At 44.3% G+C, this 19,008-nt stretch overlaps 1 protein-coding gene across 3 annotated transcripts in view; it reads left to right on the plus strand.

Moving 5' to 3' along the window:
• Positions 1-19,008, plus strand: part of Frmd4a (FERM domain containing 4A) — a 480,303-nt gene that overhangs the window by 146,994 nt on the left and 314,301 nt on the right. The window contains exon 1 of one of the 3 annotated variants that reach the window (XM_031359490.1): positions 9,636-9,808. The exons of 1 other annotated variant lie outside the window; for it this stretch is intronic. In XM_031359490.1, the coding sequence (XP_031215350.1) occupies positions 9,719-9,808 (90 nt within the window). In that variant the 5' untranslated portion in view covers positions 9,636-9,718. Of the gene's footprint in view, positions 1-9,635; positions 9,809-19,008 lie in introns of those variants that run through there. One more of the 3 variants, XM_031359489.1, reaches the window with a different exon arrangement.

Here is a 19,008-nt window from a genome sequence, read left to right on the forward strand (position 1 = left end):
AAAAAAAAAAAAAAAAAAACTTGTTTAATGGTTGCTCAAGTGATGTTGAAAACCAGAGCTTCCTTTTCCCGGTTTGACTCCTCTCTTAAATCTCATCTCAAAACATCCAAGCACCAGAAACTCTGCATGTCCAGAGCCATTCAACATCATCTTGTCAGAATCCCCTCCTCCCATGCATCTGTCATAACAGATAACATCATCTTGTCAGAATCCCCCTCCTCCTATGCATCCATCATAACAGATAATAACATTCTTCCTCTAGTATTCTCAGATAGAATTACAGGTGAGTAATATCCAGGTTCTAGACTTTACCTTTCCCCATTTGGACTACTGCAATAGCCTGTGATTGTCCAATTGACCTTCATTCTACCATTCACTCTTTGTCAATCAGCTCCTCAGAACACGTGTTGCTTCCTTGCTAAAAGTATAAATTGTAATGGCTTCCCTTTGCTCATAGAATGAGGGGGCAGAAGGGTTATTTTCTCTAACAGCTTGCCCACTGAGAGAAGCCAAGGCAGGAACTGAAACAGAGGTGCACAGGAATACTGCTTAGAAGCTTGCTCCTTGAGGCTTGCTCAACATAATTTCTTACACAGCTCGTTACTACCTGCCCAGAAGTGGCTCCACCCACTGTGAGCTGGGCTTTTCACATCATTCATCAATCAAGAAAATACCCCAACAGGGTTGTTCACAAGCTAGTCTGGTTGAGGCAATGTCTCAGTTGAGGTTTCCCCTTTCCAAAATGACTCTAGCTTGTGTCACGTTGGCTAAAACTACCAAGCACAGAGGTCCAAAATACACTGTTCTATAGTTTGCAGGTGATAATCTGACCTTAGACTCATTTCGTGTGTGTGTGTGTATGTTTGTGTGTGTGTGTGTGTGTGTGTGTATATATATATACAGGCCCACACAGGTCTCTTTGTTGATTTTTACTCTGTGTGCCAGGCTAGCTGTTCAGAAAACATGGGAGGATCCCCCTGTCTCCACTGCTTCTCATGGGTTCTGGAGATTCAAACTCAGATCCTCATGCTTGCATAGCAAGTGCTTCCTGCTCCCCCAAGCCATGCCCCTCTTTGGTGTCATTTCTTACCACCCATGTTCTCCCCATGTGACTCAGTATCTCAAGCAATTTTCACAACTTTTCTTTCTGTTGTAGAAGCTTAAAATGCAAACAGAGTGGGGTAGGCAAAAAAAAAAAAGAAACAGTAACAGAATCCTCTATTCATCATCATTTGCCTCTAAGAATTGCTCCATTGAAGGTATTTTACCCGTTCTGGCCATGCATTTGTACTGGGAAGCCCTTTGACATTTTGATGTATGGGTTAGTGGGTGTGCACTCAAGATAAACCATATTCCCACAGCATGAGGTTAGGAGATGCCAGTCATTCTGACAAATTCAAGTTGCTTTCTCCCATCTCATTGGGAAAACATGAGACTCATGGTGAATGGGTAACAATTGCCTTTGGGAGTTGTGCCCATGTTCCCTGGGCATTCGATAGAGGAGAATCAGACCCCATCGAGGAAAGGCCCCATTCTCCTTTGCAGTGCTGGAAGGGGTCCTTCAACTATAGGGATTCATTCTGTATAAGAAAATTGTATGTCCAAGTTCTCTGTCTGGAAAAAACGAAACTGAAAGTATACAAATGAGAAACAGGTTTAAGAGTTGGTCATTTGCCACCCAGCACTTAGCTAAGTATCTCAGATGCCTGATGGGAGAGAGCCAAGCCTATTGAAAATCAAAAGTCAACATGTACTGGCTCTGCTTAGAAGTACACCATACATATCCAGCTAATTCTGGGAAGTCAATACCACAGATAAGGGCATTATTTATTTTGCCATTCCAGGTGTAATTACACAGTTTACCCTGTGCAAAGTGCACTTCATAAACATGGCGGATCGATGCTAGTTATCAAAATCCATCTACAGCTGACAGAACATGAAAAAGGGTTTTGCAAAATGATCTTGAAGCCCATCCACAGAGCTGGCCCCACAGGTCAGCTTATTATGTGCTTAATCACACAGGCATCCTGGCAAAAGTATTGATTCCCTGGGACCAAGACATGACATCACTCTTAACAGCACGTGCAATAAACTATTCCCACCATGCAGAATGGCCATCAGCTCAGGCTACAGCCTCTGAACATCTGGAGTAGCCTCAAGCAGCCAAGGGCAAGTAGGGTGCTTATGTGGACCAAACATATCAAGGCAAGGAGTGAAGAGCTTTCATACAAAAGAATGAAATCCCCCTACTGGACTAGAGAAAGAGCTCAGTCAATAAAAATGTTTGCTTTGTAAGCGTAGAGACATGTGTTCCATCCCAAGAACTCACATGAACCAAAGCCAAGCCTGGTGATGTGCACTTGTAATCCATGCACTGAGGAGATGGAAACAGACAGCCTAACCTAGATTCAATTTCCAAGCCAATGGGAGAGACTATCAAAAATAAAAGCTATATGACAGCTTAAAAATGACAGATGTCCTCTGGTCACATACATGCACTGATATATACACATATGCACTTTCATATAACATAGACATTCATATACCTTCACATAAGCAAGGGCACATATGTGCACACATGCATGCACACACACACACACACACACACACACACACACACACACACACATACCTGCTTGTGAGCAAGACCTCATGAGTGAAAACTTAAGCCATGCTACCAGCAGGCCAATAGTCTTTTGGTGATCCATGCATGCTCAGAGAGAATATTGGTGACTCCACCACGACAGGCATTAAGATTTTCTACAACCTCTACAGTTGACCATTGCTTTAACGATCTCAGGAAGGTCCATGACACCTGATTATCTCAAGGTTTCCCTGTGACACATACTACATCTTCCCCTGTGGCCTGGAGGAGGATGAGGTCTTTGAGTCGATAGGATCAGGAGCCTTATGGGTGAATTAATTTGCTTCTCCCACCATTGAACTGAAACCTACCAAATACTGGGTTTTCAAAAGGCTAAGAAGACATTTCTTTACTACTTGGATAGGTGGCTCAATGGGGCAGCCTTTAATGAATTCCTTGGAATTAAGCATGAGGAAGGCGGGAAGATGGACAATGAGGTCCACAAAGACTATTGTGGTGGCTGGGTCCACAGGAAAACATGACTAGGGTTTTTTTAACATGAGACACAGCAGTGACATAATGGCTAGGGAGTCACTTACACTGTGACTGTAGGCAAGTGACCCCACTTCTCTCTGCCCCCACTGCTTCCTATTCATCCATGGAAAGATGAGTTTCTATTTGATAAGACATTGTGAGAATTAAGTGTATCAACATCTAGAATGGTCCCTGCAGTAGGATGTGCCACCGAAAGGGGCTATGCTACTCCATCAGACAGTCAGTGAGGTAACTGATAACAGAGGAAATATAAGCAATGAGAAGAGATAATAAGAGTGGTTTGTGCAGGGCCAAAGTCCATTATCATAGAGTTGGGTGTAGCTTGCAAGACCTTGTCATCTCAGATGCAAGTTGACTCAGCCTTGAGCAGCACACCGTCTCAGCAGTGACAATCGGAGTCAATCTGGGCAGATCCACCCCAGATCCTCTATCCTCTCTGTCAGATATCTCAAGGAAGAATAGTATTGAATGACATGTACAATTTCAGCTGAGCAGTAACGGAAGAGACAGAAGGGTGGGTGAGGAGGAGAGAGAATGGAGGGGAAGGAGAAAGAGAAGGTGAAGGGGGATGGGACCAAGGAAGGAAGTTTTCTCCCTCTACCCAAAGCAACTACAATGCTTCCTGCTGCATCTTCCACATGACACAGGGGGATAAGCTCAGTTCAAAGACAGATGCTTTGATTGTGTGGTATGTAAGAATAAGCCTCAATTAAAACCAAGAGAAACTCAGTGCCTCACAGAGACCCAGGGAACTTGCCACAGTCCCAGGCAGGTGAGGTCTGGTGACAGAAGTGTTGCTTGACGTCTTGGTCCTGTTTGGGAACACTTTAACCTTTGACCTCACTTATGGAATTCTTCCTAATAGTCTATGTCTGCTAGGCAGTGTGTACTGATAAGACAAGGCAGGGGCCATTGGCTAAGTTTGGAAGGAACAAGAATGAGGTTGGGGTACTGGAGGAACTGGAGACGTCTCTCCCAGGACTCCCCTTCAGACTCTAGGAACTCCTTAGACCTGTTAAAAAATTGTTTCTCCCATGTGAATCTGTCCTTTGATCACTTCCTCGTTTCCACATGGCAACAATTAAAATCTAAGCTTCTCCCCCAGCTACAGTTTCTCCACCCCAACTCAGAGTAGTTTGAACGATAGTGGTGGGTAGAAGTGGGACATGTTTGTGCCCCTTCCCTCTCATCCCACAGTGGCACATCTCCCTTAGCCCTCCAGGCCGGCCAGAAATGGGGCAACTACAAGGAAAACCAGTGCAGTAGCATTGCCTGCTTAGTTAGGACCTGGCTGCCACTGATTCTTTGGAACTGTCCAGTGTTTAATCCCAACTTCATCATCATCACCACGGTTAGGATGTTTCTCTTTGGTGAACAGCAATGAAATTGTTAGGGCTTGGGTGAGAAATAGCCCTCACAGGCTCTTGCTTTAGAGCACTTGCTCCCCTGCTAGGGGTGGATCTTGGAAGGCAATTGAACCTTTAAGATGTGGGGCTTAGCTGGAGAAAGTGCACTTGAGGATTATCACCAGGCCCCACTTCCTGATCGGTCTCTACTTCCTAATTTCTGATCTGCTGGGAGCCACCAGCATCATGCTTTTCCACTGTGATGGACTGGATTCCCTTCATGAGCCAAAGTAAAAATTTCCCCCTTAACTTGACTCTTGTAATATAGTAAGAAACCCAAGCACACGAGGGATCCCATATTCCACCTGACGGTGAAATTCTCACCCCAAAGGGCCTCTAGCTCACCTCTGCAGCACCTTGGTCAACTCAAGGTGCTTTGGTTTTCTTCTCAGTATGCCCTCAACCTCTAAAGCTTCCACTGCTCCTGCAGTGTGCACTCCAGCCCCTTCTTCCCACAGGAAACCACCCTGCCTGATGACCTGCCCTCCCAGGGTTCTGTCAGATGAACAGAGTAGAAGAGATGAGTTCACTGAGAGCCACGTACAGTTCTGAGTGAGAGTGCACATGTGTGGACTTGCAGGGAGAGAAAGGATTTAGCCTCACCACTGGTCATTCTCACACCTGGCAACATCTGGATAAGCATCAGGCTCCCCTTGGGGATGAGAGCGGCCACGGAGTAGTCTGCATTTATGTGGCCAGGCCCAGGGGTCCATCAGTGTATCATTTGCACTGGGTGTAGCTTGTAACATGTACCAGTATGCTCATTGCTCTGATCAGAGATGCTCTGTATGCAATTGTGAATATGTAGAGTATGTGACAAGCACACACACAAACATACAGACAAATATGAATGCATACATATACAAATATAAGCACATACAAAACACATACTTATGTACAGACATATGTGCTTACTCAAACATATACATACATGCCAACACAATTCATACTTATAAATAAACACAAATACATATGTACTCTCTGATTTTATATATATGCATATATATACGTGTGTGTGTGTGTGTGTGTGTATACACACATGTACAGAGACATTCACACATAGGCACACACATACACCAGATAGGCTCTTCCCTTCCCCCTGTCTCTTTCCACCAACACTGGTATCATAAACTGCTTTCTGTCCCATAAGCCATCACCCCATCCCATCTTTCACGCCCTGCTGTCAATGACCTATAATACAGCTTTGACTTGATGCACCTCACTTTGGCACATGAAGAACATTGATTTTCTTACAATGCAGTTCACTTCATTCCTCAAGGGCTTCAGCCCAGACTTTCATGCAAATGTTCTCCTCCAGACTGGAAGGAAATGTTCCAAGTAAACAAGCAAACCCTCCATTAGCATGAGCATTAAATGCAGCAGTGTGAGAGGCTGAAGGGCCGAGGATGCCTCTCCCAGTACTCCAGCCCCATGCCACTCACTGACACCTAGCCTGTGGCATCTTCCCTAGCTGTCCAGGGCCCTCTCGACACCATGTGCCTCTATGTGCGTGACCTAGGGTTGTTGTGTCTCCAAGATAAGTAAATCTATTCCAGATCCTTCCTCTTCACCCCATATTTGCTCAGCCTCCCTCACTTCTCAGTCAACTCTTTTGGTCCATCGTTAACATTGATCCTGAACCTACTGATTCACAGAGCCTTTCCCATTCTGTCCTTGTCCCTACTGTGTGACTCTTTATCATCTCCCTGTCACTTGGGTGGCAGAGGACAGTGAAAAACTGGAGGCTGTCACTCGTCTTTGTCCCTCCCCTCAGCATCATCAGTGCCTTACCTATAACCTGTCTTGGCATCTACAAGGCCCTGGCCTACCATAGGTGACCTGTCTCTGAGCACCTCTTACTCAACCCCTCTTTGAGTCCCTGACGCAGGGTCTCACTGCCCCATCCCAGCTCTTTTGGGCTGTCTGTGACCTGGAGTCACGCCTGCCAGCAGCATATCCAGAGACTTTGAAACCCCATCTCACCAATCCTGTAAGCAACCCATCTCACCATCTCCTGTAAGCCTATCGGGGATCCTTGAAACTGCTCCTGTCGCCAGTCTGCTAAGCATGCAGCTTCTGTAAGGCCATTAGGAGACTCTGAAACTGCTGCAAGCTGACAACATGCCCCGTGATGGGTGACCATGAAATAGACCAAGTTGGACCCCATAGTTACACGAAGTTACTTGGGTGTACAGGTGAGTTCTGACACGCCCATCTGTGTACTCTGCTCACCATGCTCAGATAGGAAGGCAAACACAAACAATGGAAGCCATTTGGTTCACTGAGGTAGCTTTGGAAACCTCCCGGCCCATTGTCTAGTAACTAAGCATCCATCCTATCTCCTCCCCCACCCCCCAACGTCAAGTGGTCATATCAGTATGAGTGGCTCTCTCCTCCTGGGAAATATACTTGTGTTCTAATAATGAAAATAAGTAACCAATAATACTGCTGTAGATTCAATAGGGAACCTGAAATGCAGGGTCTCAGAATTCTATGGACAGACTATTAGATGCTTCTAGGCAAGCTGACTCCTCAGAACCTTGAGGTCATAAGGAAGAGCTGGCCACTTACTCTCCAGGGACTGGGGAGGGCTTCATTAGTGGGAGGAGACTTTTCTACTTACAGAAAGCATAACTGTGCCCTCACCACATTGGGGAAGGAGTGGAATGTTCTGGGCCTCAATGTGTGGGGAGTCTGGCCCAGGGTTATTTTGATTTCCATTAACATTCTCTTCTATACGTATTTAACCGTAATTGAACACATGTGCTTCTGTTTTATTTGCACTTAGTTCATCAAAGTGTCCCTTACAGTCTGAACTATACCACCAGAGCCTCTAGGTTTTCAGAGAAACCCCCACTAATACCCCTGGGAAACAGGAAGTTGCATTTACTGAAATATAAATAAGTTCAGCTCTCAAGGGCTTTGCTGGAGCCGGGGTCACAGGAGAGGCAATCATGTACTGTGTTCTCTCAGAACAAGCTGGAAGGACACAACCCTGTAGCTCTGGACAGATAAGTGTTTGCATCCATCCTTCGTTCAAAGCTGTGACACCTTCCAATGTGATTTTGGAAAAGCAAGACACCCTACAGACTGCAGTGAATGTCTGAGTGTCTGTATAGATGTAGTCTCTGCTCCTGTCTACTTTGAAACTGGGCAGCGTAGGCAGGAAAAGGAGAGGGGGACAAATGACATGTAACCTGAAACCTCTCTCCAAAGATATCCAAGGGGCTCCTTCTCCTCCAGCCTCTCCCCTCTCGCTCACCCTCTGCTCGCTCCAACTGCACACATGGAACCAATTATGAACAAAGCCTGATTGTTGTACATTCAGACTTTCCCACGTGGGCCTGTTGCTTTCTTTAACTGCCTCTTAGTGTGTGTCTGCGTGGGAGGACCCTGCCCACCATTCCAGCCCAGCACCATAGCATCCCAGTGGCCCAGTCCTCCAAGTCTCTCTGCTCTGATTCATTCCTTAGCAGCATAAAACCTCTCTTCCCTTCACGCCCACCTCCATTTCCTATTAGGTTTGTCTGAATAAACAAAACTTTCTTTTCCATCACTCTAAATAAACTGAGCTCCGGTTTGTGGAGAATAAAGAAAAGCTAGTTCCCAGCATGTGAGCAACACCAGGCTAAGCCTGGAATCCCCTCAGAGGAAGTGACCGGAGTTTCATGAAAACTAGGACAGACATGTGCGTGTGTGTGTGTGTGTGTGTGTGTGTGTGTGTGTGTGTGTGTGTGTGTGTATGTGTGTGTGTGTGTGTGTGTGTAGAATTTTTTCCTCTTCCTCAAGAGAAGAAAACAATCCATTACTTGTGATTTTTTTTTCTGCCATGGAAGTGAGCTGATTTGAGGAGGTGAATTGATGGGGGTTAACTGGTGATGTAGCCATTACAAATGCCACAGAAGGCTAAAACTATAGCCTACCTGAACCACCTGTTGAAATGACACCTTAATCAGAAAAGAATCAGCAGATGTGGATGAATTTGGCAGATGTAGATGAAGCTGAGCCTGTGTCTTTTCAAAGCTTTGTGAAATCATATGTGACTTAGTCCTGCTCACTGGCAGGCATCAAAACGAATGTCCTAGGGCAAATGAGATGTCTCAGCAGGTAAGGGTACTTGCCACCAAGCCTGAAGATTTGTGTTTGGCCCCCAGGACTGACCACTAGAAGGAGGAGAAAACTGATTCCTGAGTATTGTCCTCTGACCACACCACTACTGGGGAGTCCCCCAAGCCAACACCCCCATGCACACAGGCACACAAAATAAATAAATAAATAAATAAATAAATAAATAAATAAATAATATAAAAGTTTTAAACAACAACAAAAAAATAGTCTAAGCACATTTGCACGAGGTGCTGGCACACATAACAACTTTGGTCTGATTCATCTGACCCGTGGATACAAAGACAGTAAAGATAGTTTTCTTTCTCCCACCACAGCCCCCACCTTCTCTTCCTGTGGACTGCTTTCATATAATTAATTTGATGCATACATTTATTTTCTGTTGGAGGCACTGGTGGGAAAAACATATTCATGTCTGATGTTCAGTTTCATAGAGGTGATTTATGAATCCAAAGAGACCCTCAACCCTCCTGTGTATTGTTCCTAGTCTTCAAATATTTTTTAATGTTTGGAAGAGAATGAAATCAGAATGCAGGATTTTGAATTAATCTCTGTTGCAGATGTTGGGGGAGATTCCATTTAGTCCTTTTAAGGTAAGCATGTGATCTACTGTACAGCCCAGGGGCTTGGGCATCACGTGGTGGAGTGAATAATGCGTCCGATACTGCCTTGATGAGACAACTGACCTGGTTGCCATCCGCGGCCCGGAGAAGCCAAGTTGACATTTCTGGATCACTCCCTCACAAGCACCACGTACCTACTCCTGAGGCAGCAGGTCACCTGAGCCAGAGCTGCAGGGACAGCCAGAAGGACGCTGAAGGCGCTGCTTCACACAGCTGAAGTTGGAGAACTTGGCTTGTTTTCCTTTCTCCCCACCCCCCACCTCCTGACCAACCACATCTTGATTCACTGGGCTAAAACGCTTTCAGCTTTTCGGTATTTGGGAAACCTCTCCAGAAGACCACAGTTTAGCTCTGAGAAGGACGCTAGCTCATCTCTCTTTGCTACTAGCAACACACACACACACACTCACTCCCAGCTCCACACCATGGTAGTTCAGACTGCAGTGACTCCAAACAGATCTCAGAGACTTCTGAAAATACCTTATGGATCTCTGAGAAGGCGCAGCGTGGAGAGGGTAAGCTACGTGGCTGTAGCCGGCTGTTTGTTTTCATTGAGCAGTTGCTGCAGACTGGAGATGTTGATTTCATTGTGCTCGGAATTATGGAATTACGACTGCTACTGATGTTGCTACTGATGTTTTTCCTGAGCAATAGGGGAGTTTTCTGGGGCTGCAGATAGGGTTCTATTTTCTATATGGTGATCTCTCTCTCTCTCTCTCTCTCTCTCTCTCTCTCTCTCTCTCTCTCTCTCTCTCTCTCTCTCTCTCTCCCTGAACAAATAAGGCTGAGAATTCTGAAATGGAAATGTCTGTCAGTTGTAGATGCCAGAGGAAAGATGAAATAGAAAGGTAGAGCTGTCTGTCCCCGTGGAGCTTGTTAAGAAGTGTGTCAGGTCTTGGAGCCAACTGCGCCTGTGCTCAATGAAATAGCTCCACAGTTTCTTTTACTGGGTGAAAAAGAAGGCAAAGGTGGCTTGAAGGGGCTTGAGAGCCTTGCTGGTGTCTGTTACCAAGCCAGTTATTTAAAAGATCCTGCTCATCCTTATTCATTTTTGTTGTTTTTCTTTCAAAGATACTGCTCTCCTTTGGGCTCTGTTTTTTTCATAGTACTTCCGATTTCGGCAGAAGTGACTTAATTTCCTGGAAGCTTATGCCCTGCATGGTAGCCTGGCAGAGGAGAGCCTATAAAATAATGATTTGTCTTTTTCTGTAGTAAGGAATAGCCCTTTGAGGGTGGCTTTTGTTATGCAAAGTGGGCTAGATGTCCAGAGGAGGTCTGCTCAAGGCATGGGGTTCTGCTTACATCTCCAGGGTTTATTCTGTGTGGGTTAGGAGCCCCCAGATTCCCTGTCGGAATCCCCAGGAGCTCTTCCATGAGCTGGGTGTCTACATACACGTGTTAGATCAAGCACAGGCCAAAGCCAGCCCAAGAGTGAGACCGATGAGTAACACGACCCAGCTCTGGGACAGGAACAAACCTTAATTCAAATGGCTTGTTCTGGCTGGTCTACTTACTAGTTAAGGGCCTTTTAATTTAAAGAAAACCTAATTAAAGGTTTCAACATATGGGGACTATCTAGAATATACAGGCAGAATTGAGTTGTTGGCTCTAATAGTTATAATTTTTTTCTATTTGAACTTTTTTTCAAAGAACATTACCCATTCTGGTTGTGTGTAGGTAAGTCTTCAGTTCACTTTGAGACACAGTCCTGTGCTCAGTACTATTTACCTCACCTAATGGATAGTAAGTGCCTACTGTGTGCGGCACCTACTGTGTGCTTACTTTTGCAGCTTTGGAGCACAGGCACAGGAATAAAAGAGCGGACACGTTTATAGGTCGCTTCTTTTGTTTGTCTGTTTCTCTGCTTTGAAACATGGTCTCACTCTGTGGAACTCACTGAACCATCCAAGCTTCCCTCCAACAATCCAGCAATCCTCCTGTATCTACCTCTCAAGTGCTAGGATCACAGGTGAAGCCAGAATTCCCAGCTCAAGTGCACAAGGAACGTGATTTTCAGTTCTGGCGAAACCCCTTGCCTCTGTGATCACTAATTGTGTGTGATATGTTTTATTAATTGAGGTATTTGTTCCCTACTACTCAAATGTAAAAAGCATGCCTTTCAGGGCTGGGCAACATGGCAATATAAAGAAGAATATTAATGCTGCTTCTTAAAGAAACAAACAGAAAATCTAGCTACCTTGTAACCTCTCTCTGTATCATTCAAATCTCTAGACTGGTTCTTAATATTTAAATATAGATTTGCATAAATAGAGATGTGTACACTTTAGCACTTGGTCTTTTACTGTTATCCATTTTAAGGCAAATCAACAATACAGCAATCCAAATCTTACCTATCATCTGTCTGTTGACATGTGTATTTATAAGTACGGTATTATATTTGAATCATATGTAGCTTATTTCTGCCCTTGAGCATAGGCCATGGTTCATGGCCTTAAGAGATGGGTCTAAGAGCTTTGGACCCTTCAAAGCAGCCTGTACTTCCGTGGAGTTTAGGCATTCCAGATGGACCTGCTACTTCCCCCCACCCCCACCCCCAGGACAATAGAGCAGAAGCTAATTGAAATATATGGTAGCCTGACAGGTCCAATTGGGTGTTTAACACTGCAGTGCTTCCATGACGCGTCTCAGGATGGCCGTCATATATTTTTATAAAAGGAGGGCATTTGGGTGATAAATAGCTTCTGACCATGAAGGCTGCCCTTTCTTCCCTGGGACTCCAGCATCCAGCCCTGTAACAGTAGAGCGAGCCTGACGTCTGGACCACCTTTGTCTGGGCAGGTTTACAGGCTTCAATGTTCCAGAAGGCCTTTACTCCAGGCCCTCCAGGCCTATGGTCTCTTTACCATCCTGAGTAGCTAATGAAACATGGAGCATGGGGCCTTCTCCCCTCATGGGGCAGAAACAGGGAAGCCGGGGCAGAAGTCACTATCTTCTGTTCAGACCATCGGCCCACAACAGGATAAAACTTCAGTCTTGAAACTGAATGGTGCCTGTCCTTGCCATTACACAATGCCTTGTGACCTCTGCTCTCTGGTGGCCCTGTGTTGTGGTACCTGGCTCTGAACAGAATTGTCATCAGCTTGTTGCCAGGACCACACATAAAAAACACACTTAAATGTGAGGCATGTAGACCAAGAACATGATTTCAGAGCAATTATAATACACACGTGTGTACATGCCTCTCTTTGTGTGTCTACACATGGAGGCCAGAGAACAAGCTCAAATGTCATTCCTTGTGTGCCAGCTCCCTGGTTTTGGTTTGTGTGATTTTGATTTGTTTGAGACAGTCTCTGCCACTGCTGCTTAGAGCTTACCCATTAGGATGGTGTCAGAGTTACTCACATCTCCAGCATTGGGATTATAAGTGTGTGTGTGTGTGTGTGTGTGTGTGTGTGTGTGTGTGTGTATTCTGAGGATCAAACTCAGACCCTTGTGCTTGGACAGCGAGCGCTTTACTGTCTCAGGACCTTTGCCTATACTTTTTTCACAAAATACCATGAGCATATCAGTGAGCCAAACATAATGGGGAAAGGTAGAGGGAACACATGTGTTTGGCATACTGAGTGAGACTGATCGTGCAAGACTAAAATAAAACAGTTGTGGTAAGTCAATGAACTATGTGTAAGATTAAGACATAGATAAGTATTGAAGACAGTCTTGGTGTGACAAAGAGTAGCGAGGAGGGGTGGACAGAGCAGGATTTTGAAATTGTCCCAAGGACTAGTAGTTTCACTAGTAATTTGTGACTTGACAAAGTGCCTCAGATTGTGTGTGTGTGCATGTGTGTATGTGTGTGTACATGCATGTGCTTATATGAGTGCATATGTATACGTATGTGTGTGTGTGCCTGCATGCATGTGTGTGCATGCATGTGTGAACCAGAAATTGGATGTATTCCTCAATCACTCTTGACTTTATTTTTGAGACATGGTCTCCTACTGAACCTGACTTCCAGTAATTCATCTAGACTGACTAGCCAGCAAGCCTTAGGGATCCTCCTGATTCTGTCTCTGCAGCCTTCCCTGCAGTCCACCCCAGCGCTGGGTCTACAACCCTGTACTGCGACATTCAGCGCTTACTCACATGCTGGGGTCTAAACTCAGATGCTTGTGCTCAAGTGGAAACCATTCACCAACTGCACCATGTCCTCAGCCCCTTAACTTGTATTTCTAATGACCAATGCCATCGGACACGGTTAGTTACACCTCACTATTGCCAAGAGAGCTCCCGAGAAAGCCAGAGCAAGCTTTGCTTGGCTTGGCTTGGCTTTGCTTTGCTTTGCTTTTTTCTGGTGATGACTTCCCTTGGCCTCCCAACTTTATGTGTCATCCATGGAAAACAAGGTGCTCCTGGAAGGTGCTCCTGGTTCTGTGCACATAGGTGTCAGATCACTCAGCCTTCTTGAGCTCAGGGACCCCTCTATGCTCTCTCCCTTCTAAGAGTGCTTGGTTTATGCCTAAGGAAAAATGATGTGAGCAGACCTCTCATGCGGTGTGCCTCAGGTGGTCTGGGTTTGTGATTTCAAATTGAGGGTAGAACTTTGCAGAATGCCATTCGGCAAGATGGCTGCCTCTGTCTCAGTTCTCTGCTTTTGTGACAGAAGCTAAGCAATGTCTATGCCTTCCCCACCCTGAGATTTGATCTTTGAGACCTTTGAACTCTTCATGTATAGACATCTCAAGTTGTAGTGTGTCAGATTTTGTGCTCTGATTTTTCCAGTAGGGGACACAATGCTTGATCCCCTATTGGCTTACTCTCTAACACCTATATCCACAAACCCAGAATGCACTGGCCACCTCTGTTCTCTTGATGATCTTCCCATTTTGAATCTAATGTGTCCAAAGTGAAATTCAGTATCCTCCCACACAAACACACACCACAAGCCTGCTCCCTACCCCAGCATGACCTGAGTATAATCTAGCATCAGTAAATATGGACACATGCTTTTAGAAATGCATAAGCAGGTCCTCTTAATACTATATCAACATCATAGAGTGTATGCACCCAAATCTAGACAACATAGCCTCCTGTATGCCTAAACTATATGGTACACACAAGCATGCACACCACAGCCTTTTACTCCTAAAGTCATAACAAATGAAATATGCAATATTAAAGCAAACATAATGAAATATAGTGTCATGGGAGAAAGAGATAAACATGAGACATGCTGTTAGCATACCATGAGACATCATTCTCCCACCTGTTAATGGAATTTTAATCACTAGAATGATTCCAGTCTAAGGGTAACACTAGTCTGGTAGTGTAGCCATTCATAGTCACATTCGAGTGTCATGTGCTAGACTTTGGTATGACTGACAGTGTGCTAGGTTGTTGGCAGGAGGATCAAATGAATAGGATAATCCAACACACTGTGACCTTATGATAGCAATAGTGTCACTATCTTTAGGAAAATGGTAAGCTCCCTCATGATCTTATGGAGTATCTGTAATTGACAGATATGTTGATATGGGGCATGTGTCTGTGCCCAAACTAGAACCTAGGGATTCTCCTCTTCTTGCCATCTCCTCTGTCTTCCTTGAACAACTACCACATGTGCTCCCAATTCTGGTTATGCTATCTCTCCCTCATCTTGCAGCTCCTCCTAACTTCCAGATTAAGACTACTATCATCTTATACCTGCATACAGGCTTCTCAAGGTAGCTAGTCTGGCACCGGTTTGATCCATTCATACCTTCTTCTGTAGTCATTTCAATTAGATTGAGGGCAATTATATCTCTTGTATACATAAAGAATTTCTGTTGTTCTGTGCCTCAGGCCAAGTACCAATGGCAGGTTGTAACCAGGACCCTGCTAAGGTACCCATGCTCATTTCTTCCTTACCTTACCCCATTTAGACTATACTCCAACCACATATAAAACACATCCCTACCACTTTCAAAGCAGCACCATCATCTCTGCTGCTTCAGAGCCTTTGAAAATTCTTTCACTAATCTGGCACTTGCTTCCTCTTTTTCCAGCCCCTGACTTTCTGGTCCCACCCTTTTGCTTCATGTCTTTCCAGGTGACACATCTCCAGCCCAAGTAGACAAGAGCACACTTCCTACATGACACCATAGTGTACTTCACTTCTCCTGCAGGGACACAGATCACCTGCATCCAGGCTGTCATTTCTATGGGATGAGATGCTCCTTGAGAACAAGGAACCTGTAATATTCATAACAGGAATATTAGAAATAGCTGACCTCAGATTATCATTTAGCATCAGTATGAGGCCTCTAGGTGAAATCAGTCAAGGCAATAAGCCATGCCTAACACCGATCCAAGAAACCACCCTGCTCTTCGTAAAATTGGAAGTCACTGGCCTAATCTAACTCAGGCTGCTGTACAACATAAAATTGAGACAGGGGAGAAAGCTCCATTTGGCAAAATACTTATCTCGCAAGCACAAAGACCTGAGTTCCATCCTCGGAAAGAACCCATGTTTTGCTTTTGTTTTTGTGCTGGGGATTAAATAAATAAATAGGACATAATAAAACATTGTAATAAATTACTCAATGGCTATGAAAATGAATGAAATCTGGGAGTTCTATCATTAACATCCCTCAATGAGAGGACTTTGGGAGAGAATCAGAAGCAAAACATAAATAGGATCAGCCTTGATTCCCAAGCGGACTTCCTGGAAGTCCTATTGTTGCTGGTAGAAAACATGTTAACTCTCACATGTTTACACAAGCCAAGGAAATGGATGTTCTTCCTTAGGTATTCAGGCCTCTAAGAGCACACCAGGCACCTCTAAGTGGAACATAGTGGGAGCAACTAGCCAGGTTTAAACTAAATGCCTTTCAGAGAGTGGTAGAAATTTGATGGTTTTATTGCAAGGGAGGGGATGAAACAAGCACTCTCTTTTCCTACCACTATGTGAATATTTTAGGTTAAAAGGTCTTTTTTCTCTCTCTCTTTCTTTCTTGGAAACACTGAGATGGTGTGATATTTCTGGAGTGGTATTTTTAACACAGCATAAATTAAACCTCGTGGCACCCACAACACTCATTATCCGATGTGTTATTCCAGGTTGACATATTGCCAGTCTATTATTTTGCAAACCATTACATTATCCCAGCTGCTAAGCTGCATAACTTAGGGATCCAGAATACAACAACATCTCTGTACTCGTGTGTGTGGTGCTTATATTTTGAATGTATTCATGCAGGGAAGTGTGAGACACTACCCAAAACACATACAGCAGACAGCTCTCAGTGGATATTTATTACCACTGAAAGCAGACAGCCAAGAACTGTTCAGACAGATCAGCGGATTCACATGTATTATTATCCATCCCCCTCATCCAAGAACACTTTTGTTCCTTCTATAAATATACGCCTTTCTGGAGAAAAAGATCATGGATTCTTGGGGACTCAAATTCTGTGGTTCACAGAAGGCATGAAAGGTCATTTTCCTCTTCTTGTTAATGATTAGATTTAAGTGGAAAATAAAATACATCTATGAGTGTGTGTATGTATGTATGTGTGTGCATGCACGAGCATGCATGCAAAAGAGATCATGTATGTATTTGTGTATAGAGGTGTCTGAGGAGGTCAAAAGAGGGCACTGGATACTTAAATCTGGAGGTATGCATTAGCCGCCCTATGTGGATGCTGGGAAGTGAGCTATGGCCTGCAGCAAGGGCAGTTCACACTTAACCAGTGAACCATCTTGCTAACTACTTTGGATTTGAGACAAGGCTCTTACTGGCCTGGAAACTGTCAAGTCGGCTAAGCTAGCAGAGAGGCTTGAGGGAGTCCCAGGATTCCATCCATCTCTACCTCATATGGACGATCTAAGAAGCTATGAAGACTTCCTGTGCCTATACTGCACCCAGATCAGACTGTATCTCCGTGGATGGAATCCAGAGATCAGTATTTAAATCTCCCAAGGGACTCCACTGAGCAGCCAACATTGAACATACTGCCCCAAAGTATACAGTGGCCAAAATGGATCAACTGGGTCCCATCCCAACTTACGGACTTTAGAGGGTTCTTGTATTTATTTTGTGGTATTTTCACCTGAAAGGGAGACTAAGTAGGTGAGCTGGGGTGAACTGTTTGCTCTTTGGGGGCAGGATGGACAAATGTGTGGTTCTTGATAAAGGAAAACCCATGTCTTCATGTTTGCACAGCAAATCCTCTTAAACACTGAGCCATTTGCCTGGACCCAGTAATCCACTTTTATTTATATTGATTCAATTGGCTTCAGAGAACAATGTTTTTTATGTACCTAAAACAGTATAGATGACTCTATGCTGTGAACAAATGTTCTCAAATATAGGAGTCAATGAACTACATATGTGGGACACTTTTCCCCTGCCTTCCACTTCTTCCTCTCCTTCCCTCTCCTCTTCCTCATCTTCATCAATTTGTCCTTTTCTCACTGATCAGTTTTAACTGTGTTGGCTATTTTTCTCATTGCTGTTACAAAATACCTGAGAAAAACAGCTTAAGAATAGATCCTTCCACTGGATCACAGTTGAGAGAACTCAAGTCCATCATGATGAGGAAGGTATGGTGGTGAGGACGTGAGGTAGCTGGTCACACTGTATCAGTACAGAAGGAGAGAGAGCTAATGCTCAGTTTGGGTGTCTAGAGGTGTGTCTCCTGGGTGATTCTATAGCCCGATAAGTTGATGATCAAAATGATCAAGACTAATCATTGAAACGATACACCGATGACTTGAGATGGTCCATGGAGAAAGATTTTATACCCATGAATTAGCAAATACACAAGCTGGAGCTTTTGTTCTCTCAGAAAGTCTACAGTTAAATATTTACTGGCACATCCTTGTCAGGTAGTTGAAAAATCACAGGACTATGGGATGTTTCCTGGAGAATGTATGTGGATGGATACAAAGGCATGTCAGCAGATCACGACTTGCAAAGTATGAGGGTAAACTAGAGAAAAAGGGAAAATAGCAGGGAGTGAACAGTGACATAGAAACAGAGTTAAAGAGAACATCCGACCAGACTGTATAAACTGAAATGACTCTTTCTCAGGGACATGTGATATAGACTACTATCTGAGAGGTAGTGCCATAATATAGTTATCAGGAAAGAGCAGTCAGTAGGATACTGAGAAGGGGAAATAGAGCAGATCTAAGAAGGAGGCTCTGGAGATAAGCTTTACTTCCCCTAAGGGCAACCCTACACAGAGTAACTGGAGGCCATGGTGGAGTCTAAAGAGATCAAGAGTATGACAATTAAGATGGTGAAGCATCTTTTCCCTGTGGTACCACAGAAGCACATCACAATGGATGATATTCTTATTTGGAGAGATCATGTATACATGTTCAATGTACAGGCACCTGTCCATATGTGTAGATAGAGGCCAGGCGTCAATATCAGGCATCTTCCTCAATGAGTCTCAACCTTATTTTAAGAGACAGGTTATCTCACTGAACCTACTGCTCGTTGACTCAGCTAGACTGGCTGGGCAGCAACTCCAGAGATTCTCATGTGTTTTCCTCCCCAGTACTGTGATTAGACATGTTACTGCTTTTTCTTTTTTCTTTTTAAATTGGGTTCTAGAGAACTTGAACAGAAGTCTTCATGCTTGTGCAGCAAGCAGTTTTCCAACTGAGCTGTCTCCCCAGCTGACAGAGATCAGTTTTAAATAATACCTACACACACACACACACACACACACACACACACACACACACCTTAAACCAGGTATCCAAG

This window comes from Mastomys coucha, unplaced genomic scaffold (genome assembly GCF_008632895.1).
Source record: "Mastomys coucha isolate ucsf_1 unplaced genomic scaffold, UCSF_Mcou_1 pScaffold7, whole genome shotgun sequence".
NCBI lineage: Eukaryota > Metazoa > Chordata > Mammalia > Rodentia > Muridae > Mastomys > Mastomys coucha.